Genomic DNA, 24,538 nt, shown 5'->3' on the forward strand with positions numbered 1-24,538 from the left:
CAGCTGTTCAACTCCAGCCAGCTTGGATTGCGGGGCCTACGGTGTGCACAAAGCACTTCCTGTACGCATCCAATAACGCCACTTCCATAATAGCCACGCCATGTGTGACAATCTGATTGGCTTCCGGCTGCCCTGTTCTCACCACAACGCTTTTCTCCAAACCACAGATCTCCTCACCTTTTCATCTGGCCGGATCTCGTGACCCCCCCCTACTAATGAGTGAATTGTACACACGCGTGCGGCAGGTGGAACATGCATTCCATTTGAAAGCGCATGCAGAGCTGGATAAAGCCGCTGGATGCTACCTCAGTGCAGCTACCGCCATCTTGTGGACTTCATAAAAACTCCACCAGGAGGTTGCCTACAGCCACAGTTCATGCCAATCTCATGCTGTCCTCTTTGGCTTTTTCAGAGCTACTGCGTAGCCAAGGGTGGACGCTTGGCCTCAGTTCACACCAAAGCCACGTATGACTTCCTCATTGGATTGAGGAAGTCACACTAATTTGCAAACTAAAGCTCGTCCTGTTTGCAGTTGAGGAGCTAACACAAGCCATCACACAGAAAATGAAGCATTCACATTTTTAGTCAACATTTTGGGGCAGCATCTGTGTTAGCATTGAATCACTTATTGAAATTGGCTCATTTTCTACATTTCGATGATGCACACAGCAAATAACAAGCTGCTACCTGACAAGACGGGACAAATAGAAACACACCTAAAACACAGCAACATCATAAAGTTAAAGAAAAATGTGTCATCTGACCAGAAAAAGTAAGTTACGAGATGAGAATGATTACGGGAAAAAGGACAAAATTATGAGGAGAAAATGAAAGAAGAAATATTTGGGAAATGACAAAATAACAAACAATAGCATTCTAACAAGAAAAGGTTTGCTTTACGACGTTAAATGGTGTCATTTTAGTATAGACCACATAGACCAGGACAAAAACCACATTGCACCTCCTGTAGCCAAGGTTCGACTAACGGTCGTACCCTTCTCTCCAGCACCCTGGAATAGACTTTCCCAGGCAGGCTGAGGAGTGTGATCCCCCGATAGTTGGAACACACCCTTCTGCCACCTTCTGTTGGCTTGCAGTGACTGAATCGAACAGTTATTGCTTAAAAACACGTTTCAGACCGAATAGAGTGCATTTATGAACATTGCCCAAAACTGCCCAACAATGAACCACAGATGCACCAAACCACATAAAACAGTGGTCCCCAACCCCCGGGCCGCGGCCCGGTACCGGGCCGTGCGTCATTTGGTACCGGGCCGCACAGAAAGAACAAATAATTTCCACTATTTCATTTTTTTATGTTTTATTTTGAAAAGTGGCTGGATTCTCTTTGTTACATCCGTCTCACTTGACGCATGTCCATGTGCTAACTTTATCTCATGCCGCACAAATAGACTACTACTGTATTTTTACTATTTTTCTTTCACCTCATATTTGGTGTCAAATGCTGATACTATGTGGGAATGCTTAAAGGTAAGTTTTGATGACTTATTGAGTGCTAATGTGCACATTTGTCTCAAGTTAATTCATGCTAGCACACTGCCTTTTACCACACACGTCAAACAGCCATGTAATCATCTCTCTGGAAACACTTGGCTGGAACTTGAACTGGTGGATGGTGGGTCAGCATTCATTTTGTGCTTTTAATTTGATGTTATTCATGTCTTAGTTTTACACAATACATAATAAGATAAATTAGATCGCTATAATGTACGACCCTCCCCCCCGGTCCGCGGGAGATTTGTGGGAACACAAGCCGGTCCGTGGGTCAAAAAAGGTTGGGGACCACTGACATAAAACATGCCTTAAACGCCTTTTTACACAGGAGGGCACTTTTTCGCACTTTGCTGGGCTTTGTCGCCATCCTTTGGTCTTTTTGTGTCACTACAGTTTTAATGCAACCTTTTCTATGCCTCCCAATCTTTCACCTCACTTTGAAAACCTCTGATTTCATGCAAATCAATCCTAACTTCTGTACATACCGTGTGGTTTTGCATCTGTGACCTTTGGTGTCATTTTTATGACTAATGGCATTTCTATTTTAAATTCAAGTTACAAAGAAAAGCAGATTTGCTCCAACATGGTATTTCTATTTACATCAATCCTACCATTATATGAACATATTTATCAGTAAAAACCTGACTATTATTGGATGAACAAACCAACGCATTGTGAATTCATTGCGAACATTCCAGGGTGTACCCCGCCTGTCGCCCAAAGTCAGCTGGGATAGGCTCCAGCATGCCCCTGCGACCCTCATGAGAATCGATATAGAAAATGGATGGATGGAGACTCCTACATTATAAACTGAAGAAGCCAACTGAATAAACGTGGCATTCTTACAGTACTTTCAGATGTGTTCAAGAGCACACCGTATCCCCAAGCATGCTGGAAGGCAGGGCCACGCGAAATGTTCAGGCCAATAATGAAAAAAAAACAACTTAAAATATAATTTGTAAATAACTACACAAAATTGTATGTACAGGAATATTCATTTTGAAAATATGGGACATTTCATTAAAAAAAAAGTTAGAAATCTCAGTTTTTGCATGTTCAGACTGAATAGAGTGCATTTTCTTACTTTGCCCATAACTGCCCAGGAACAGACCAGAAACCACATGCTGTGTGTCACAGTAAATTTGTTCCCCAGCAACACCTGTTATTGTAATTAGTGACACCTAGTGGCCAATGTAGATATGTACATTCCCAGCGTGCATGTCTTCAGCTTTGGATTTCACTTCCATTTGTACATTTAGGCCAAACATCAGCATGAAATATGCACTTGTTCTAAAAGGAAACAGCTGATTTATTCATTTGATCATGAAATACATATCAATACGCTCTATGACATTTGCATGGGCGTAGACCACCACCATGTATCCATGGTGTGAAATAAAAGATGAAAAGACGTCTGGCCAACTTCAACACAACTTTATTGATTGCAAAGAAAGGGACACGTCCGGTGGGATCCAGTATGTTGGCATCATACACAGAATTATCCAAGAAAAAGATCCGTTAGCAGTGCACATGTTTGGCAAATCATGCTTACATTTCAAGGGACTCTTTGCAAGCAGAAGAAATAGATCACCCGCAGCTAGCATGTTAGCAATAGCCTTACGTGGGGCGTGGCCAACACAGGAAGAGGGTGGGATGTCAAGTTAACGCTGGCAAACAGTCCCTTTAGGAAAACAATATAGAGCGTAATATTACTAAATATGACAAGCGTTACCAGTAGGTGGCATCAGCCCACACGCCAACTGTACGCCCTTCAAATATCCATAAACGCAACACAACACACACACGTGGAACGTTACACACAAGAAAAGCCACAGGGATCAAAGTCCCATAGCGATACTGCCCTGCTATCCATGACATCATGGATGGATGCGCCCGCCTCCACTTTACATGGGATGCACCAGGAAGCCACTGAATATGTTAGCACTATCAGATGTAAGAACATGGCCACTATCAGGCCAGACATACACCTTGTCTCCATCTTCCAGGTCAACCATCCTGCTGGTGGTGACCATGTAGTACTTCCCTGTGGTCTGGGTGTTGTCATACAGGACCATCAGCCACTGCCTGTTCCCATTCTTCTTCTCCCTATACACATATAGACTAATCGTCCCACCATTCGAGTGGTAGACCAAGGTGAAGAAGTAGAGGCCCTTGCAGGGGGCTGTGAAAATGCCTGCAGGGGGACAATCACACCTTCGTTAGCGCCCCCCCGGTGATGCTGACTCAAAGAGCTAAGGAGCTATGAAGAAATGCTATGCTAGTTAGCAGTCAGGTGGCATCCTACCTGTGTTGGCATCGTAGGCGTTACCCTCGTTGGTGAACACGTCGCCAAAGACCACCTTGTCATGATTCTTTGTGCCGCCCCCTGCTACTGCAAACCACACCGTACGTTTGTCTGCAGGATGACACATGAGGTGTCAGGTCATAGGTCAACTACACTCGTATGACCTTCACCCTTTCTGAGCTACCTGATATGTCATCCAGCTTGTCCACATGTGCGGTTGCAGCCTATGAGAGTACATGAGTGTCAGTACTTCCTGTCTCTACATGCTAATTCTTTTTCAAGAGTGTTCACACGTGAACATGCTGTGGTTCACTCTACTCAAGTACTCTCCATGTATGCAAATAAAGTTATCCTGCTGTCGTGTTTTTACCTCAACTCGTGCCATTTTTGCTACTCCATCAATCTTCTCCACAAGTGTGGTCAGACTCCGCACGGTTGCTGCTTGTGTTTCAACCATACGGGTCACATTCTGCACAAAGATGAGCTTTGGGTAAAAACTCAGCACTCGCTCGTCCATGTCTGTAAAAACCAAGCATCCAGGTGTGTATTTACCTCAATGTAGACGATTGCTGCTGCTGCTTCATCAAGCTCATCCATGCGCATCTCCAGATTGCTCAAGTGGGTCTGGGGTCAGTACCATGCATGCAAATAAAGCAGCCATGTGTGGTCTGGGGTCAGTACCATGCATGCAAATAAAGCAGCCATGTCTTACCTTCAACGCCTCGATGTCCTGTTTCACTGTTGTCAGTTCCTGCAGGAGGTTTTGTTCTGGGGTCAGTACCATGCATGCACATAAAGAAGTACCCATGTGTTCTTACATCAGTGGCCTGGGTGCTTTGCGCCGCGGCGACGGAGTCCCACGGCCAAGACAGGTTAGGCCACGGCCATGCCATCGCCACGGCGATCAAGATGAGCAGAGTGACCAAGAAGAAGCCCGGGTGGACGGGGTTTTGTGGCTTCTTCTTGCGAGCGTGTGGGCCTTTCACCTTCCTCTGCATGTCGCAAGTTCTTCTGTGATCTGGGAACTGATCAGTAAGTAAACGTTTTAGTGCTTAGTCAGTCGTAAGTATTGGGTCCCAACTTTTTGCAGCGAGGCCCACATAATGAAAATTCAAAGGAGGCAAGGGCCGCTTTGATGTGTTGATGCTAAGGAGTTCTGTATATATCTGCTTTAGGTGAAAAAGCATTGTCCTCAAATATTTCAGCTTTCTGCTTCAATAATCTTTGTGAGTAGTAGTAGTAACAGTTCAGACTTACCAGTTGGCTACTAGTTCTTCTCTGCTGTGCCGTGTCTGCTTCTCCTGCAGCTCACAACCAGCAAACAAGTATATTCTTTAAATATCAAGCATGTCATAAAGTCATTTCAAAGGTATGAAAGGAAGCATCACAGTCATAAAAGTCATAAAGTGGTTGTGTCATGTGGCATCGTTATCGTCATCAGCTTTAATCCTATTAGCGATGTCGTCTGGTGTTTATGAACAAGATATTTCCAAGTAATTCCCAAACCACCATGCAAAGTGAATGAAAACAGTCCACAGCAAGCATATTATATGTAATATCCAGCAGCGTATTAGGTCACTTGGGGGCCCAAGGCAAAGCCAGCCCTCCACATCCTTGTACGGCACTGACCATAGTTTTATTCTCATCTTTTTCCCTGCTGCTGTAGAATGAGCTAGCTGACTATTTGATTAAAGGAGGGATGTTTACTTCTTGACGTAGGCTGGCTAGACATGAAATAACACACTTTACACTCCTCCCTACAATCTAGTAGACATTACAAGAGAAAATAAGACATGTAAGACATTAAAGCAACTGTTAAGGACCTTCTAAATGCACGTTTTAACATTATTAGACTCCTCTATACATGAAATAACACCCCTATAGTCACCTTTACACTCCTATTACCCAATATAGTAGACATAATAAGAGAAAATAAAACATAAAAGACATTAAAAAAAACTGTTTATCACCTGCTAAATACGCTTTTTAAAATTAGAGTCCTCTAGGCATGAAATAACAGCCCTATAGTCACCTTTACACTTTTATTACCCAATAAAGTAGACATAATAAGAGAAAATAAGGCATTTAAGACATTAGAAAAATGTTTTTTCACTTTTTAACATTAATAGAGTCCTCTCCTTCCTCTGTGGAAGGTATGTCAGTGGGATGGAGAAGGGACTCAAAGTACTCATCACCAGGTGGTGATCAGTTGACAGCTCAACCCCTCTCTTCACCCGCGTGTCCAGAACATGCGGACGCAGGTCTGATGATAAGACCACAAAGTCCATCACAGATCTGCGGCCTCGGGTGTCCTGGTGCCATGTGCACTTGTGAACATCCTTATGCTGGAACATGGTGTTTGTGATGGACAAACTGAGGCTCGCACAGAAGTCCAACAACATCACATTGCACGGGTTCATATCGGGGAGGCCGTTCCTCCCAATCACCCCCCTCAAGGTCACACTGTCATTGCCCACATGGGGGTTGAAGTCTCCCAGCAAAACCCCAGAGTCACCATTTGGGCTGCTCTCCAGCACCCCTCTGATGGACTCCACGAAGGCTGGGTACTCTGAACTTGCGTTTGGCGTGTACGCACAAACGACATACCAGCTCGTCGCCTCTCCCCTGCAGCAACTCCAGAGTAGAACAAGGTCCAGCCTCTCTCGAGGGGTTTGCTTCCACAACCCAAACTGTGGGTCGAGGTGAGTCCCACTATATCTAGTCAGAATGTCTCGAGCTTTCGCACAAGGCTCCTTCCCCACCATAAAAAAACACTTACGACATTCTAAATACGCATTTTAAACGTTATTAGAGCCCTCTAGACATGAAATAACACCCCTATAGTTGTCATTGTCATGAGCTGTGGTGCTGCTCTGCTGCCCTCTGCTGTCTTTCTGTTGCAGCACACCCGCCGACCCATGGGAGGAGCTCCTGGGTACACCTGTACCCAATTACTGCTTGGACTTTTTAGACTCTGTCTTGCACGCTACCCATTGCCAGATTGTCATCTCATGCCTGCCTGTACCTGCTCTCATTATCCCATGTTCCTTCCTCTCTGGTCTACCATCCCTTGTCTTTTGTGAGTACTAGTGCTTGCTGCTAGCGAGTACGCAGCAGTGGCTTTTGTTTTTTTACATGACTACTTGTTTTTCTGCAGTAGTGTTATTTCCTATTTTTCGCTGCCAGTTTTTTCAGCAATGGTTTTGTGTTCGTAAGTTTTTCCCTTTTTATCCTGCTAGTTCCAGGTGTGCAGCGCTTTTCGTTATCTCTTATTTTTGTTGTGTTTTTTCCCATGGCTAGGCCGGACTTCACCTGTGGACATTCCTGTGTGATTACCCTTTGTTTGTTTCTTCTTTTTTGCAGCTTTTTTGTAAGATCCATGAATACTGCAACTGCACCCCCTCTATAGCATGAGTCATTTCCTCCATGATTTCCATCAGTGCCATAGAAGTTGAAATGTTAGCTCCGTATCCATAGTGACTACCTGTTAGTACTTCATTCTTATTTTTACATTTGTCCAACCTGTTATTAATTAGCTTCTCCATAATTGTAGAAAATTGAGGTAATAAGGATACTGGTTGGTAATTTTTAAATTGATGTTTATCTCCATTTTTGAAAATTGGAACCACTTTAGCTATTTTGATCTTGTTAGGAAATGTTCCAGTCTGAAATGATAAATTAGTAATATATGTTAACGCTTCCACAATCTCACTGATGACCCTTTTCATTGTCTCCATTTCCAAGTACATAGAAAGTTGTCATATATGCTTCATCCATCTTTTGCACTGTAGACACTCTCCCATCTTTGTTCTTCTAGATCAGGGGTCTCAAACTCAATTTACCTGGGGGCCGCTGGAGGCAGAGTCTGGGTGAGGCTGGGCCGCATCAGGATTTCCACAAGAAAAGCTCTGATAAAAACATTCCGATGCTCTCAAATATCTTTATTTTTTTAACACAAAATAAGATGAAGAAAATGTAATGAACAATAAGAAAATAAATCAACCAATCAGTTATAAATAACATTTATTACTGATAAAATAATAATAATCATACGGCAGATATAGACGACTGAAAAAAAAATAATTAAGAATAATTGAGAATAAGAAAATAAATCAACCAATCAGTAATAAATACATTTTATTTATTTATTACTGATTGGTTGATTTATTTTCTTATTCTGAATTTATTTTTTTTATTTTTATTTTTTAAGAATAAGAAAATAAATCAACCAGTAATAAATAAATAAACCACAAGAAAGAAAAGAAACCACATGTAGTTGCTGACTAGAGAAAACTAATTATTTGTATTCAGATTCAAATGTCTGTAGTAACAGTTCTTTGTGAAAAGTGGAATATGGAGAAAGCATACCTTCTTCCCCAGGGTTACAGAAACGGGGAAGAAGGAATAGGAATATGAAATGTAGAAAACCGGAAACACTAGAGGGGGATGGGAGGAGGGGGACAGGAAGCTCCATAGAGATACGTCTGTGTAGGCTCTCAGTCGTACAGGAGTTGTCCATCGAGGAAAAGGCTTCTTGAGACGTCATCTGTACTTCTGTGAAGAAGGTGTCGGACGTTTCGCTCCTCATCCGAAGAGCTTCGTCAGCGAACTAATAAGTGCTGGTAGCTTAGGCCTTAAATACAGTAAGAGTGGGCGGAATTGGTGTGCCAACACCCTCCTCCTATTGGTTCCTTACACTAAGCCTGGGCGGAGTAGTGGTATAATCCTATCCTGCTATTAGCACCTCCGATAAAAGGGAAGTGTCGCTCCCTGAGTTGGGTATGAACGACTCTGATACTGGCTCGTTAGCATCTATTGTTGTGGCTCGGCCCTGGCTCCACCTCATTTGCAAGACTAAGAGCTGTGGGTTTTGGTCTCAGTAACCTGCTGAACACAGGGTCCAAATTAAACCTCAAACCACCATTCCGATTCAATGATGGGTTCTGTTGTTTGACAAAAATAGCTTCCTTTACTCCTCTTTCAAACCATCTGTTTTCTTTGGCCAAAATCTTTACCTCGCTGTCCTGAAAAGAGTGATTGGTAGCTTTCAGGTGTAGATGTACTGCTGATTGAGGACCACTAGCATTGTCCCTGCGATGTTGATAAAGCCTTTTTATAACATGTCCAGAGAGCGCTCTCAACCTGTGGGTACCCACGGTGGGCTTTTAACAAATGTCAAAAGAAGAGAGTAGGGAAAGAAACCCAAAAGCCCACAGAAGCAAAAAGGAGAGGAGTGGTAGTCCCTTATGTAGCGGGGGTCTCCGAAAAACTCCAGAGGATCTTATGGCAACACAAAATTCCTACCTATTTCAAACCAGTAAATACCCTAAGACAAAAATGAGTGCATCCTAAAGACAAGGCTCCAAACCAAAAACAGAGCAATGTGGTCTATTCCATCCACTGTAAAGATGAGGAATGCAAAGAGCACTACATTGGGGAAACTAAGCAAATGCTCCAAAAAAGGCTTTATCAACATCGCAGGGACAATTCGAGTGGTCCTCAATCAGCAGTACATCTACACCTGAAAGCTACCAATCACTCTTTTCGGGACAGCGAGGTAAAGATTTTGGCCAAAGAAAACAGATGGTTTGAAAGAGGAGTAAAGGAAGCTATTTTTGTCAAACAACAGAACCCATCATTGAATCGGAATGGTGGTTTGAGGTTTAATTTGGACCCTGTGTTCAGCAGGTTACTGAGACCAAAACCCACAGCTCTTAGTCTTGCAAATGAGGTGGAGCCAGGGCCGAGCCAGAACAATAGATGCTAACGAGCCAGTATCAGAGTCGTTCATACCCAACTCAGGGAGCGACACTTCCCTTTTATCGGAGGTGTTAATAGCAGGATAGGATTATACCACTACTCCGCCCAGGCTTAGTGTAAGGAACCAATAGGAGGAGGGTGTTGGCACACCAATTCCGCCCACTCTTACTGTATTTAAGGCCTAGGCTACCAGCACTTATTAGTTCGCTGACGAAGCTCTTCGGATGAGGAGCTAAATGTCCGACACCTTCTTCACAGAAGTACAGATGACGTCTCAAGAAGCCTTTTCCTCGCTCCATAGAGATACATTAAGTAATGTACTGTAAAGGTGTGTCAAAATAAAACCAATCTTTGTGTAATTATACATAAAAGGAGAAATGAAAAGTGCACTGTTACATAGGTCGGAGTTTGGGAGAAGAACAAACACACAGCAGCTCTCTGAGCGCCATCGGCCATGATCGAGATCGCTGCATACAGACATAGGCTGGATCACAGATCACAGCGCCTCCTTCGTTTCTGAGCTAAGATCGGGGAGAAGCGGCGGCGGCGAGCGGAGTCAGCGGCTTCACGGCTTCTCCTCCACCCAGCTGAGTGGAGGAATGAATGAATGAGCGAGCGAGTGAAGGCGGGAAAGCGTTGGACGTACTCCCCGGCCGAGGTCCCGCCCTTGAGAGCCATATAACCTCACCGTGATTGGTTCGTTCAGCCGAGGTCCCGTCCTCGAGAGCCATAAACCTCACCATGATTGGTACGTTCAGCCGAGGTCCTGCCCTCGAGAGTCATATACCTCACTGTGATTGGTTCGTTCAGCCGAGGTCCCACCCTCGAGAGTCATATACCTCACCGTGATTGGTTCGTTCAGCTCCGCACACGAGTGTCAGTGTCATTCGTATCAAACTTGTGGCCCACACTAACAATAATCTTTCATATTAAGACGGTGGACACAAACTATCGTCCCAGGGCCGCGAGTCTGAGACTACTGATTTAGGCTAACAAACAAAAAACTCAAATAAATCAGTTATAAAAATAAAATACCTGTAATATAAAATCTGGATGTTGAGGGACTGTCTTGGCTTACACGTCTCTGCAACATTTCGTGAAAGTCGGGAACAGTACCCCTGGATTGACGAACAAGGATGGTTGTCCGCCTTTTCAAGAAGGGTGACCAGAGGGTGTGTTCCAGTTACCCTCCTCAGCCTCCTTGGGAAAGTCTATTCCAGAGTGCTGGAGAGAAGGGTACCACCGTTAGTCGAACCTCAATGTGCAATGTGGTTTTCATCCCGGTCGCGGAACACTGAACCAGCTCTACACCCTTGCAAGGGTACTGGAGGGTACTTGGGAGTTTGCCCAACCGCTCTACAACTTGGACAATGCAGTCGCTGTACCGGACTGTCGTGGTGAAGAGAGAGCTGAGCCGGAAGGCAAAGCTCTCAATTTACCAGTCGATCTATGTTCCCATAGGTCAGTCGTGACCAAAAGTACGAGATCATGGATACAAGCAGCTGAAATGAGCTTCCTCCGTCGGGTGGCTGGACTCACCGTAAGAGATAGGGTGAGGAGCTCGGTCATCCAGGAGGAGTTCAGATTAGAGCCGCTGCTCCTTCACATGGAGAGGAGCCAGTTGAGGTGGCTCCGCCTTCTAGTCCGGATACCTCCTGGACGCCTCCCAGGTGAGGTCTTCCAGGCATGCCCAGTGGGGAGAAGGCCCCGGGACAGACCTAGAATACTGGAGGGATTATGTCTCACAACTGGCCTCCTCCCGGTGGAACTGGAAGAGGTGGCTGGAGACCTGGCGGAGTCTGGACTTCCCTACTGAGACTGCTGACCCCGCGACCCGGGCCCAGATAAGATAAAATAATAATGTAATGAAATTATAATTATAAAAATAATAATTATAGTAAATAATAATATGGTAAATAATATTATTTAATTTAATCATTTAAAATTATTACTTTTAATTTTATATGCAGTATATTTTTTAAAAGAATTTAAAAAAAAAATCATTATTCCAGTGAGAGAAGTGTTCAACATCATGTGACTGGCGGATGAAGTCTGGTCCGTTTCACGTGTGCTCGCCTTCATTCAGGCTCAAGCCAAGCAGAGGGCGGGCCGAGCCGGAAGAACCGGTCCAGGGAAGTGCTACCGCCTCTACACGGAGCGGGCCTACAGGGATGAGATGTTGACCACCAACGTGCCCGAGATCCAGAGGACCAACCTGGCCAGCACGGTGCTGTCACTGAAGGTATACACACACACACACACATACACAGTGGCATGATGTTGATGGTGTTTGTGTGTCCTCCATCAGGCCATGGGCATCAACGACCTCCTCTCCTTTGACTTCATGGATGCTCCTCCCATGGAGACCTTGATCACAGCCATGGAGCAGCTCTACACTCTTGGAGCATTGGATGACGAGGGCCTGCTCACACGCCTGGGCAGAAGGGTGAGTGGACGCCCTCAAGCAGAAATAACGAAGAATAATAAGATGACTGTTGTTGTGATTTTGTCCACTAGATGGCAGAGTTCCCTCTGGAGCCCATGCTGTGCAAGATGTTAATCATGTCTGTGCATTTGGGCTGCAGTGAGGAGATGCTCACCATCGTGTCCATGCTGTCTGTGCAGAACGTCTTCTACAGGCCAAAGGTTTGCTGCCTTCCCTAAATGGGATGTTTGTACTTTCATTCCATGTTGGCAGAGTTTGTAGTGAACTTTTGTGTTTGCAGGACAAGCAGATCCAAGCTGACCAGAGGAAGGCCAAGTTCTTCCAACCCGAAGGCGACCATCTCACCCTGCTGGCCGTCTATAACTCCTGGAAGAATAACAAGTTCTCCAACCCCTGGTGCTTTGAAAACTTTATCCAGGCTCGCTCGCTGAAGAGAGCGCAGGACATCCGTAAGCAGATGATGAGCATCATGGACAGGTGAGTGTCGCCATCATCTTGTACTTCTTTTCTATGCACTTTTGACGTGAAATCTTTTCAAGGCACAAGTTGGACGTGATGTCCTGTGGCAAGTCAACCATGCGTGTCCAGAAAGCCATCTGCAGCGGGTTCTTCAGGAACGCCGCCAGAAGGCACCCCCAAGACGGCTACCGTACCCTCATCGACCAGCAGGTGGTCTACCTCCACCCCTCCAGCACGCTCTTCAACCGCCAGCCCGAATGGTGAGCCACTCCTTCGCTCCGTCTTGTGACAAAAGCACGTCATACACGCGTGTTCCCTGCGCAGGCTGGTCTACCACGAGCTGGTGCTGACCACCAAGGAGTACATGCGCGAGGTGACCACCATCGACCCGCGTTGGCTAGTGGAGTACGCGCCCGCCTTCTACCGGGTGGCCGACCCCACTCGCCTCAGTCGGCAGAAGCGGCAGCAGAAGCTGGAGCCGCTCTACAACCGCTACGAGGAACCCAACGCCTGGAGGATCTCCAGAGCTTTCAGGCGCCGCTGATGCTGTAAGTGTTTTCTATGTTTGTTTCTATGTTTGTGAAGAAAAGGAACCTCAAGTATAGTTGGGATAAGGAGTAACAAAAATTAAAAAAAAAAAAAACATTTCTGAAGGATCACCTGATTCACCTCACCTGGGAAGGAGCGAGGATGATGATGATCTTCTTTCTACCACGACATTTAAATTAAGTATGGTGGAATAAAGAAAAAAAATACAGTGGATCCCCACACATTTGCAAATCAGCATTCATGGCCCCACAAATAAAATAAATAAAAAAAATCTCAAGATATTTTCCACAGATTTTATAAAAATGTTCTGGTTTTGGTTCTGCTGAATTTTTTTTTTTTCTAGATTTAAAAAATTTATAATTTTTTTTAAACAAAATTCTCTGAAAATAGGCCTTTTTTTTGCGTTTTTTTATTATATATTTTTTTTAATTCTATAAAAGTTTTTCCACAGAATTTTGTACCAATTTTTTTCAGTCTGCAGATTTCCCCCCCTCCCAAAATTAGTTTTCCTCAGATTAAAAAAGAAAATTTGATTCTGCTGAAATATGTTTAGATTTTTTAAATTTTACAAAGAGCATTTTAAGAATATTCTCAGTACTAGTGGTGGTGGTGGTGTTATGCTAAGAAAGAGGCGGTGTTGTTGTTGGTATAATTGAGGATTTATTAAGCAATCTCGCCTCAGGTGTGACAGGAAGGCTTCTTATGAGATTAATTTAAACAAAATCACCTTAGCTGTATATACAAGTGGGGTGGGGGCGTGTGCAAGAGGTGCATGGAGGCGGGGGTCATGTATGAAGATGTTTTGGCAGTACAGCGAGGGGAGGGGAGGGGAGGGGAGGTGAGGTGGTTGGGGGTGGGGGTGGGGCTGGCTTTAGTACATGTATCCTTTGGAGTAGGTCTGAGGGGCGACACCGTCTGCGGGGTTGTAGGACACCCCCTCGTCCAGGTGGGACAGCGGCACCGTGTCCTCCTCGTTGACGTAGCGCTCAAACTCCGCCTTCAGGCTGGGCCGCTGATTGTCGGGGAACGCCAGCGAGATGAGCGCCTCGGGCTCGCACACGAACTTGTAGACGTAGCGCTCGCCCGCCACCTGCGGCGAGACACAATTGGAGGGGGCGGTGTTATTGGCGTAGGGCGACAGCGTAGGTGGGACACGAGGGATGAGCGGACGTTTACCTTCTGCATGATTCCCTTCTCGTAGTAGTAGCGCAGCGAGCGGCTCAGCTTGTCGTAGTTCATGGCGGGGCGGTTCTTCTGCATCCCCCACAGGCGAGCCACCTGAGGAGCAACGCAGAAAAATTTCAACCTCCTGCTGTACTGCTCTTTGGCCACCGGGTGGCGCCAGTCTCACATTAAAGGAACCATTTGCATTTCAAGTAAAGCAATATTGTCATGTCATATATGACGTATTATAAATAATAAATACATTAAAATAATAGTAAGTTAAATCAGTTATTAAATTAATATTACATAATGTAGATATATAATATCCATTTTCTTCTGCTTATTCGGGTTGCGGCGTCAGCAGTCTCAGGGAAGCCCAGACTTCCCAGTCCCCGGACACCATTCCCAGGCCAGCTGCGAGACATAATCCCGCCAGCGTGTCCTAGGTCCGCCCCGGGGCCTTCTCCCGACTGGGCATGCCTGGAACACCTCACCAGGGTTCAGGAGGCATCCGGACTAGATGCCCGAGCCACCTCAACTGGCTCGTCTCCATGTGAAGGAGCAGCGGCTCTACTCTGAGCTCCTTCCAGATGGTTGAGCTCCTCACCCGAACTCTTAGGGTGAGTCCAGCCACCCTACGGAGGAAACTCATTTCAGCCGCTTGTATCTGCGATCTCGTTCTTTCGGTCACGACCCAAAGCTCATGACCATAGGTGAGGGTGGGAACATAGATCGACAGGGAAATTGAGAAGATCACTCGGGCACGCAAACCCCTCCACCACCATAAGGTGGTGATTCACGGTAGATATCTACTATGAACATTTTTATAATTTATGATTTTATATATAGATATCGAATATAAAATAAGAAAATACACGAATATGAAGTTAATAGAACCACGTCAGATGGTGACTCAAGGGGGGTGTGAGTGCCCTTTTAGGCTCCTAATTGCACTTGTAAAACTGGGAGCGCATTCATTTTTAATGACAACATAATGGAGGAGCACAGACCAGGACCCCCTCCCGCCTGAACGGACAGCGCTTGTTAACGACGTTGCTAATTAAGACAATTAGAACGTTTGCAAATGTCATTGACCTGAAATGCATACACATCATCATCATCATCATCTCTCTCTCCTCAGAGAGACGGCGCCACACACCACGTACCTCCTCGGGCTCGATGAGCTTGAACTCCATGCCGCGGCCGGTCCAGGCGATGAAATGCGCGTTACCCGGGTCGTCCAGCAGCGCCACCAGGAACTGCCACAGCTGCAACGAACCGCGCCGCTGGTAAGGCGTGCCCTCGCGGAACACGCCACCGCCACCGCCTTCCTGCTTCACCTCACCTGGGAAAGAGCGAGGATGATGGTGATCATAAGATAACTGAACAAAGTCAACGGAGAGCTGCTCTTTTTCTTTGTTTTCTTTCTTTCACCGTAAGTCTGTACTAATTTATAAACAGATGAGAATAAAGGTAAAATGACTTTTTCTTTTCTTTGTTTTCTTTCTACCACAACAGATATGTTTAAAGTACGGTGGAATTACAAATATTCATTCATTAAAAATATAAAACACTAATACAGTGGATGTGGTCAAAAAAAAAAATATTTTCCATTCCACTGTTTTTTTTATGAACAAAAGGAAAAATTACCCAAAAAACTGTATTCATTTTCAGTTTTTACTCAAAAACAATTTTATTTAAAAAAAAATTCTCTGAACATTTTTTCAGTGGATTTTTAAAATTTATTTTCTGTTTTGTTTTTCCCAAGAATTTTGTTGTAATTTTTCTTTCAAAAAATAATCTGAAAATAGTCATTTTTTCCCCGTTTTTTGATTCCACATAATTTTAATTTTCCATTTTTTTTCTAGAAAACTTTTATATTTAAAAGTAAAAAGCATTTAATTTTTTTTCTCAAAATAAGCACATTTTTGCATGGGAAAAAAAAATCTCTTTTCTATCTTGCAGAATGCAAAAAATAATAGTAATTTTCAGTTTTCTAGAAAAAAAAAAACATGAAAATATTTTTTTGCTCAGAAAACAGGACATTTTTTCCCGCCAGAAATCTTTTTTTTTTTCCATTTTGCAATTTTTTTTTCTCTTTTTCTCTTTTTTTTTTCTTTTTTGTTTTTTCCACAGAAAACGTTTCATTCACCATAAGTCTGTAATAATTTATAATAGCTGACAAGAAAAGTAAAATGACATTTTTTTCCTTTGTTTTCTTTCTACCACAACAGTTGTATGTTTAAAATAGCGCAGTGGAATTACAAATATTCATTCATTCATTCATTAAAAAATGAAAAAAAATTAAAGAGTGGACGTGGTCAAAATTCAGGGATTTTTGGTAAAAATAAAATACTGAAAATAGGACATTTTTCCATTCTACTGAATTTATTTTTTATTAAAAAATGATTATTTTTTTCAATTCCCCACAACTGTATTACTTTTCAGTTTTTACTCAAAACCTTTTATTTAAAAAAAAAGAATTTTTTTTCAGTGGATATTTTGTTTTAATTTTTTTCCCCTGTAATTTTGTTGTAATTTTTTTTCAAGAAATTATCTGAAAAGTATTTTTTTCTGTTTTTCAATTCCCCAGAATTTTAATGTTAAATTTTTTCGAGAAAACTTTCATATTCAAAAATTAAAAGCATTACATTTTTTTGCCTTGAAAAATAAGAGTTTTTCCATGAAATTAAAAAAAAAAAATCTCTTTTCTATCCTGCAGAATGCAAAAAAATAATACTAATTTTCACTTTATTGTAGAAAAAAACATAAAAAAAATATATTTTTAAAATAGGCCATTATTTCACCAGAATTTTTGTATTTTTATTTTCCATTTCGCAATTTTTTTTTTTGTGGATGCCTGTATTACATGCTGCTATGAAACCTGAATAAAGGCGCATCATAAACACGTCAGTGACTGATTATGTCAAACATGAGAAGTTTAGGACGATGTGAGAACTTTCAGTGGTGGCGACCTGAGGCTCCATGAGTGACAGCACTGCTTTGATGGGTAAAATGTTCCACGTGAGACCAAACTGTGTTCTGGTGAGAGCGTCTACGATGCTACCACGTCTACCATGTGTCATCATCATCATCACACATGTATCGTCTTTCTACTCACCTTCAAACTTCTCTGGAACCACACGGGAGTCGTTTTCAAACAGGTAACCTGGATAGAGCAGAGGAAGATTGCATCACAACTGTGACATAAACACACACACACACACACACACACACACACACACACACGCTCGTCAGGCCCCGAAAGGTGCGTACCAAATTTGGTGCCGATTGGGCTAAGCGCCCTAAAGTTACAGCGGGTGTGCACTGCAAAATGATTACCTTCGCTGCCTTGCTGGGGGGTCGGGTAGGCCTCGCTATGGTGGTACATGGAAGAACATCCAGACACATCTGAGCAAAAATAAAAACAAAATACACCCATCACTCGGTACACATAGAAACCGCATTGCTAAACATACACGCCAATGATAAATAAATGGTTGACTAATCGTGTTTGTCAGTCACAGGAAGAAAACAATAAGTGAAAGGTGCAGCCGTGACTCACTTTCGGTGAACGTGTGATAAGATGCTATTGAGAGGGAAGTAGGTGTGTGTGTGTGTGTGTGTGTGTGTGTGTGTGTGTGTGTGTGTTTAAATGGACTCCATTGTATGCTAAATGAAGTGCGTGTGATGGAGGAAGGTCACAAAGTTACAGTGACCTTCAAGGTGACGCCACATCCTTCAATTGCGTCAAAGAACAATCATTTGGGTTTCGTTTGCGTGGCGCGTAGTGAAGGTTCATTTTCGGTAATAATGTTGCATTCATGAATGCTGCAGACTTCATTGAACTAGTACAGTGGATACCCACACTTTCACCATTCAGCATTCTCAGAAAATAGGCCTTATTTCCCCACATTTATTTACTTTTCAATTTTTTTCCATTCTGCTAAATAAAAAATAAAATTCCCATTTAAAAAAAAAAAAAATTCCAGAATTTTTCTTTAAACTTGTAAAACAAACATTTAAAATTTGTTTTCTCAGAAAATAGGCTATTTTTTTCCGCAGAAATACTTCTTTCAATTTTCCATTTGGCAGATTTTTTCATTCAATTTTCAATTTCTTTCTAGACAATATTTTGAATTATTTGTTATGTTTTTTTTTCATTCTGCAGAATTTGTTTTTAATTTTCTATTTTTTTTCAAAAAATATCTTTTAATTAAAAAAAAATATTTACATTTTTTCTCAGAAAGAGGCCAGTTTTTATAATTTTTTCCCCATTTCTTCTGACTGCACTTAATTTTTTTTTTTGCTTTAAAAAAAAAAAATTCCAGACTTTTTATTTTGCATTTTTAAAACATTTTTAATTTGTTTTATCAGAAAATAAGACATTTTTTTTTAGCAGAAATAGGCTTTTTAACTTTCATCTTTTTCCATTCTGCAGATTATTTTTCCATCCATCCATTTTCTTCTGCTTATCTGGGCCCGGGTCGCGGGGTCAGCAGTCTCAGTAGGGAAGTCCAGACTCCGTCAGGTCTCCAACCACCTCTTCCAGTTCCACCAGGAGGAGGCCAGCTGTGAGACATAACCCCTCCAGTGTCCTAGGTCTGTCTCAGGGAAGCTCCCCACTGGGCATGCCTGGAAGACCTCACCTGGGAGGCGTCCAGGAGGTATCCGGACTAGAAGCCGGAGCCACCTCAACTGGCTCCTCTCCTGTGAAGGAGCAGCGGCTCTAATCTGAACTCCTCCTGGATGACTGAGCTCCTCACCCTATCTCTTAGGTCACATGTGTCAAACTCGTGCCCTGGAGGGCTGAGACGCTGCAGGTTTTCTCTCCAACCAGTTTCTCCAGCAGGTGATTTAATTGATGAGCTCCTTCCCTCAAACTGAATGTGTTGATCATTAAAATCACCTGCTTTAGTGACTGGCTGGAAAGAAAACCTGCAGTGTCTCGGCCGTCCATGGCACGAGTTTGACACTCCTGTCTTAGGCTACTTGAACTCCTCCACCTGGGGCAGGACCTCATTCCCAACCCGGAGGGAGCAATCCACCCTTTTCCGACTGGGAACCATGGCCTCGGATTTGGAGGTGCTGAGCTTCACACTCGAACGCTGAAGGTCACAGCCCGATGAGGCCATCAGGACCACATCGTCTGCAAAAACCAGAGATGAGATCCCGAGGCCCCCAAACTGGACTCCCTTGACACCTTGGCTGCGCCGAGCTAGAAATTCTGTCCATGGAAATGATGAACAGAATCGGTGACAAAGGGCAGCCTTGGCGGAGGCCAACGTTCACCGGAAACAGGCTGGACTTCCTGCTGGCAATGCCAACCAGGCTCCTGCTCCAGTTGGACAAGGACTGAATGGCACGTAGTAGCGCACCCCCCACAGGACACCGCGAGGGACACGGTGAAATGCCTTTTCCAGTCTACAACGCACATGTAGACCGGTTTATTATTTTACCATTTTATTATTAAAGGTACTGCAAAAATGTTTTTTTAAATATTTTTTTCCCATTCCACAAAATTTGTGTTAAATTTTCCACTTTTTTCTACATAGTTAATTTTTAATAAAAATGATTAATTATAAAAATGTTTATACATTTTTATAAGTTTCTATTTAAAAAAGACATCCATTTAAAAAAGCCCTAAAAATAGGCCATTTTTCCTGCAGAAAACACCGTTTGTAATCATTTATGAAGCATAAATGTACCACTGTTAAAAAAGCCCACAATTTCTACAAGCTTATGTCGTTATGCTTCACTGATTATGTTTCTTCCTCAAGTGTTCAAATTCCCACTTTGTTCGGTTGTCCTTGAACGCACCATAGTTGTGCGCTGTGACTGCTGATGGATCGTCGTCCGTTATGACTGATTAGCAGCGGTGTCATGAGATGAGACGACACGACCCGACATGACACACGGGTTTGGGTCTACGAGACGAGACTTTAACATCACTTGTAAGAAAAGTACAATGAAACAATATATTTTTGACAAGAAATTGCAAACTACTAATTTTTAAATTCTAAAATGTTACACTCTGCACTCCGTTCATGCTGTTCTTCTTTGGCACAAACGTGCACAATGCACAGAGTGAACCCAAGGATAACAGACACGCACGCACGTGGCAATATATTCATAATCCTGATCATTTTCATTCATTGTGTGATGAATTGGTTGATTTATTACCGTCCGAGGCCTGGTTCCTGCGAGAGCATGTGACACGAGATGTTGTGCTCGCCTTCTTGATTAGTTTCGATACCTTAAATGTGCTTAGTCGGTATGTGAGGCGGATTTGATGGTATCGTGAGTCAGCAATGGTAATTGCAGAGAGAAGGGGAGGATTCTGGAGCTAATAATTGCAGCACTCACTTTTATTGCAAATGTTGACCTGAAACAGAAGGAGAATGCCAACGATCAAGCTAGCAGGAGGGTTTAGGGTGGAGGTGGAGGAGTGAGCCATTTTTATGGGCGTATGAATTACTCGAGAAACTCTAACGCCAACTCCCAAACCCTGACCCCAACCTCGAATGCCTACCCACAACCCTAACGCCAGTCTCCAAATCCCAAAGCCAACCCTAACCCCAAACCCCAACCCCTGATCCTAACCACAACCTTCCTCATCGTGTCTTCAAGGTTTTTGAGGGTAAGAGCAGGCACCGTGTCACTATTTGGTTTTATTTAGGAAGCAATAAGCACCATAGTTTCTGTGTGGGGGGAGCGGTGGGGCTGGGGGCTGGCATGCACTGACTTGTGGAGGACGGTGAAGGAGGGCGGTAAAGGAGGTCGGCGAGTTCGCCAAAAGTGTTCAATTTCTGCCCGTTTTTTTTTTGTTCGTGGCGAGAGCGAGAGGTGAGTAGAAGAGCTGGTTTGTACTCTGGAGCTTGTTGTTGTTCAAAACTCCCCCACACCCTGTGCACCCCGACCCCCCCACCCCCACCACACACACACACACACACACACAAACACACCCCCACCCCAACCACCCCCTTACCTCCCTCCCCCTCAAGCCAGCGAGCGTGCGCTTCAAGTTACTGCGGCCACGCTCATTTTTCCAAGATGACTTCATGCGCTGCAGAAAAAGGAAGCCGCTGCTGCAACGTGAAACCTCACACAAATCCATCAGGGACGCTCGCCTTTCCTCTAACCGCCCACCCGCCCTCCATTTTCTCAATGAAATTCCTCCACCTCTCTCTCTTTCCCCGTGAAAGAGTAAAGGAGGGAAAGAATGAGGGAGGGGACATGCTGAAGGAAGAAAAGAGTGTGCAAGGGAAGGAAATAAAAGAAATAAAAATAATGTCGGCCGTGATGAGGGGTGGAGTTTCTTGGTGGACATTTTGTCCCTGAGCCACATAAGTTGAGCCTCTTAATGACTTTTTATCCAATATCGCTCATCAGGCTTCTCTACATGTTCATATTTTTTTCTGCTGCTTTAAAAAAAATGTAGTCATTTTTTCCATTCCGCAGATTTTAATTTTCCATTTTTTCCAAGTTGTTTTTTTCCAGAATTTTTCTAGAATTTCCAGAATTTGTTTGTACACTTTTTATTTTTCCTGCTGATTTTTTTGAGTAAACATTTTTTGTATGTATTTTTTTCTCTCCAAAAACAGGCCATGTTTCTGCAAATGTATTTATTTATTTTCTGCATATTAAAAAAAAAAGTTTTCATTCTTTCCATTCTGCAGTTTTCTAAGTTTTCCATTTTCTATCAGAATTTTCTAAAAATTTTCAGAATGTGTTTGTAAAATGTAAATTTTTCTCTGCAAACTTTTTTTTTTTTAATTTAAAACACTTTTTTTTCCTCCAAAAACAGGACATTTTTCTGCAGATTTTCTTTTTTTCAATTTTTCTCATCCTGCATTATTTTTTCATTTTCATTATTTTTTCATTTTTCCAGACTTCAAAAAATGTTTTGTTTTTTCATTTTTCCCCCCCAGAATTTTTCTAGAATTTTCAGAATTTCTTTGCAAAATGTTTATTTTCCCCCCGTTTTCTTCTAGACACCTTTTTTTTTTAATTTAAAACAACTTTAGATTTCCCCCCCCCCAAATTTAACATTTGTTTTTCTCAAAAAAAGGCTTTTTTTCAGCAGAAAACACAATAATTAAAAAAAATGTCAAATTAGCTTAAATATGCGTATTTTTAGACTAATAGGCCGTATTCAACCACAAAACAGCATCCTTTCCATCCATCCATCCATCTTCTATACCGCTTCTCCTCATTAGGGTCGCGGGGGCATGCTGGAGCCTATCCCAGCTGACTTCGGGCGACAGGCGGGGTACACCCTGGACTGGTCGCCAGCCAATGGCAGGGCACATATAACAGCATCATTTATTAAAGAAAATATTTTTGAAAAACCGTGACAGAGAAGCCGTGAAATTTGACGTGCAAACCGTTGAGGGATTACTGTAAGTACTGTATGTGTTGTGTGTACTGTAAGTACTGTATGTGTTGTATGTACTGTGTGTACTGTATGTATTTTAAATCCGAGTGGTAGTTCTGGTCTCACCTGTGTCGTAGGTGTAGTCTGTGGGCTCCTGCTTGACCATCATGTGAGCCGGTGGGAACCTGTGTGGGTGCAGATGTGAGTGGGGGTGCTGGGTTGCGTGGGGTGGCGGCCCCTGGCATCGGCTCTGTTGCGCCCCTACGTGAGCCGCCCGCTCGTACAGGGGGTCCATGTATTCCTGTTTGAAGCTCTGCTGCAGATACGGCATGCAGGGGTCCGAGTGCTGACGGTGGTAGCCTCCGCCCCCGCCGCCCCCCGGCCCGCCCCCCCTACCGCTGCCATGCCCTGCTGGTGCGGAGGGCATTCGTTGAAAGGCTTGGCCCGGTGCGGGAAACTGGGGGCACATGGGGTCTGCTGACGGGCCCTGATATCTGGACGTGACAAACAACAGCGTTAGGTTTGTTCTGGAAGGAAGGATCCGTGTACGCTCACACGTCACACACCTGGCATTGAGAGGGAAGGTGTTGCTAGGCAGTGGCTGCGAGGCGGCCGCCGGGTTCATGTAGCCGGCGTCGGGTCGGCCGGCAGCCGCTGGTTTCGGGGAGTAATGCTGCTGCATGGGGGACATGGGGGTCCCCGGGCAGGAGCTCTTGGTGCCCCCTGCAGCCCTTTTCTGCTCATAGGCACTGTGGAAGACAAGAAACACACTTAAATACTCGTAGTATGCACTGCCTCCTTTACTAGTTTCTGTACGACACACAAGTACACTCATCCCTCGTTTATCGCTGTTAATAACCATCAATAGCTGTTATAGTAATAGTAATAATATTATATATATATATATTTAAGGAGAACACCCTATATCAAGGTGTGCACAGCTTTTTTTCCGCAAATGGCCAACAGGGAGGCAAGAATTTCCATCATCATAATGATGCATTATGCAATTGTGCACACACAGATGTTCTCTTAAGACAGCCAGAAACTGACTTTTATTTAACTAGAGTCTTCTTAGCACAGTAGTCGTTCATAAAAACATGATTCACGAGGACGTGCATGTGTTAGCGTGTATACCTGGCGTAAAGGCACTGCTCTCCACTGGGGTAGCTGAAGCTCTGCTTGTGGCTACATGACTGGCTGGGGTCCGAGCCCGGGCTCTGTGGCTCCTTCTTGATGGTGACGGGGGGGCTGTGAAAGGCCACCGCTGCAACAAACAGACAAACAAAGCATCTTTGTTGGCTACAGTCATTCGCCGTGTTGACGTTAGTGTAGTACTAATATAACCACATATTAAATACAGTATATAGTACAGGATATTAACACAAGTTGGTCAATTTGAATTTTTTGGACTATTTTATTTTAAACAATATATACAAATTTTCGTTTATATTTTAAAAAATCCAATTAAATATCTTGATTACATTTTTTTTTGTCATTGATGTGTCTTTTGCTTGTTCTTGGTGGAATAAGTAAATATGCAGGTGTGTATGAAAAACACAAGACAATGCCGCCAATTGACCAACCATCAACTCCACTCTTTAGTACCCAGTATCCAGTAGAGATCAGTGATTTTAGTACCCATAAAAGGGGTCCTATCCTGCTCATTTCAAGGGCTTTTCAAATTTCGTGGCTTTACTCTACCACAGTTTTTCAAAAATATATTCATTAATAAACCACACTATTTCGTGGTTGAATACGGCCTATTATTAGTAAAAAAAAAATAAATGCATATTTAAGAAAATTGTATGTATTTTTTGGCCTAAATGAAGCATTTTGCAGTAAAAATGGCTAAATGAAGTAAAATTTATTAAAATTTACTTTATTGCAGTTTTGAATGATCTCACAACAAGCACAATAGTCCCTAACACGAGCTATGGCAAGCTAAAACTCAACTCTGACCCCC

At 43.3% G+C, this 24,538-nt stretch overlaps 3 protein-coding genes across 7 annotated transcripts in view; 1 reads left to right on the top strand and 2 right to left on the bottom strand.

Moving 5' to 3' along the window:
* Window positions 1-2,986: 2,986 nt before the first annotated feature.
* On the bottom strand, window positions 2,987-5,135 carry LOC129167935 (uncharacterized). The gene is made up of 8 exons (XM_054752640.1): window positions 5,078-5,135; window positions 4,639-4,845; window positions 4,533-4,571; window positions 4,373-4,444; window positions 4,191-4,289; window positions 4,005-4,044; window positions 3,821-3,931; window positions 2,987-3,709 (listed from the first exon to the last, which is right to left on the bottom strand). The coding sequence occupies exons 2-8, from the start codon at window positions 4,816-4,818 to the stop codon at window positions 3,420-3,422; spliced, it is 831 nt and encodes a 276-aa protein (XP_054608615.1). The 5' UTR covers window positions 4,819-4,845; window positions 5,078-5,135; the 3' UTR covers window positions 2,987-3,419.
* Window positions 5,136-7,207: 2,072 nt separating this feature from the next.
* On the top strand, window positions 7,208-15,729 carry LOC129167933 (ATP-dependent RNA helicase DHX8-like). Of its 2 annotated transcripts, none has more exons than XM_054752639.1 (8): window positions 7,208-7,306; window positions 11,667-11,822; window positions 11,889-12,026; window positions 12,098-12,226; window positions 12,307-12,503; window positions 12,566-12,745; window positions 12,810-13,033; window positions 15,340-15,729. In XM_054752639.1, the coding sequence occupies exons 2-7, from the start codon at window positions 11,757-11,759 to the stop codon at window positions 13,027-13,029; spliced, it is 930 nt and encodes a 309-aa protein (XP_054608614.1). In that variant the 5' UTR covers window positions 7,208-7,306; window positions 11,667-11,756; the 3' UTR covers window positions 13,030-13,033; window positions 15,340-15,729. The 2 variants fall into 2 exon arrangements, with proteins under 2 accessions (XP_054608614.1, XP_054608613.1); XM_054752638.1 differs by lacking the exon at window positions 7,208-7,306 and adding an exon at window positions 11,077-11,442.
* LOC129167932 (ETS translocation variant 4-like) overlaps window positions 13,672-24,538 on the bottom strand; it is a 45,189-nt gene continuing 34,322 nt past the window's right edge. For 3 of the 4 annotated variants that reach the window (XM_054752637.1, XM_054752636.1, XM_054752635.1), the window contains 8 exons: window positions 23,710-23,839; window positions 23,142-23,324; window positions 22,702-23,069; window positions 17,541-17,609; window positions 17,320-17,367; window positions 15,365-15,543; window positions 14,211-14,312; window positions 13,672-14,124 (listed from right to left, as the gene is read on the bottom strand). In XM_054752637.1, coding sequence (XP_054608612.1) covers window positions 13,906-14,124; window positions 14,211-14,312; window positions 15,365-15,543; window positions 17,320-17,367; window positions 17,541-17,609; window positions 22,702-23,069; window positions 23,142-23,324; window positions 23,710-23,839 — 1,298 coding nt within the window. In that variant the 3' untranslated portion in view covers window positions 13,672-13,905. Of the gene's footprint in view, window positions 14,125-14,210; window positions 14,313-15,364; window positions 15,544-17,319; window positions 17,368-17,540; window positions 17,610-22,701; window positions 23,325-23,709; window positions 23,840-24,538 lie in introns of all 4 variants that reach the window. The other variant, XM_054752634.1, reaches the window with a different exon arrangement.

The sequence above is a fragment of the Dunckerocampus dactyliophorus genome, chromosome 15 (assembly GCF_027744805.1).
Source record: "Dunckerocampus dactyliophorus isolate RoL2022-P2 chromosome 15, RoL_Ddac_1.1, whole genome shotgun sequence".
NCBI lineage: Eukaryota > Metazoa > Chordata > Actinopteri > Syngnathiformes > Syngnathidae > Dunckerocampus > Dunckerocampus dactyliophorus.

Excerpts from the sequence above, each read along its gene's own strand:
- LOC129167935 (XM_054752640.1), bottom strand. The coding sequence starts at position 4,818 with ATGCAGAGGAAGGTGAAAGGCCCACACGCTCGCAAGAAGAAGCCACAA. Across the intron at positions 4,290-4,372 it reads CAGCAATCGTCTACATTGAG|AATGTGACCCGTATGGTTGA; the intron begins GTAAATACACAC and ends ATCTTTGTGCAG. Across the intron at positions 3,710-3,820 it reads CGCCTACGATGCCAACACAG|GCATTTTCACAGCCCCCTGC; the intron begins GTAGGATGCCAC and ends GTCCCCCTGCAG.
- LOC129167933 (XM_054752639.1), top strand. The coding sequence starts at position 11,757 with ATGTTGACCACCAACGTGCCCGAGATCCAGAGGACCAACCTGGCCAGC. Across the intron at positions 12,227-12,306 it reads ACGTCTTCTACAGGCCAAAG|GACAAGCAGATCCAAGCTGA; the intron begins GTTTGCTGCCTT and ends TTGTGTTTGCAG. Across the intron at positions 12,746-12,809 it reads TTCAACCGCCAGCCCGAATG|GCTGGTCTACCACGAGCTGG; the intron begins GTGAGCCACTCC and ends TTCCCTGCGCAG.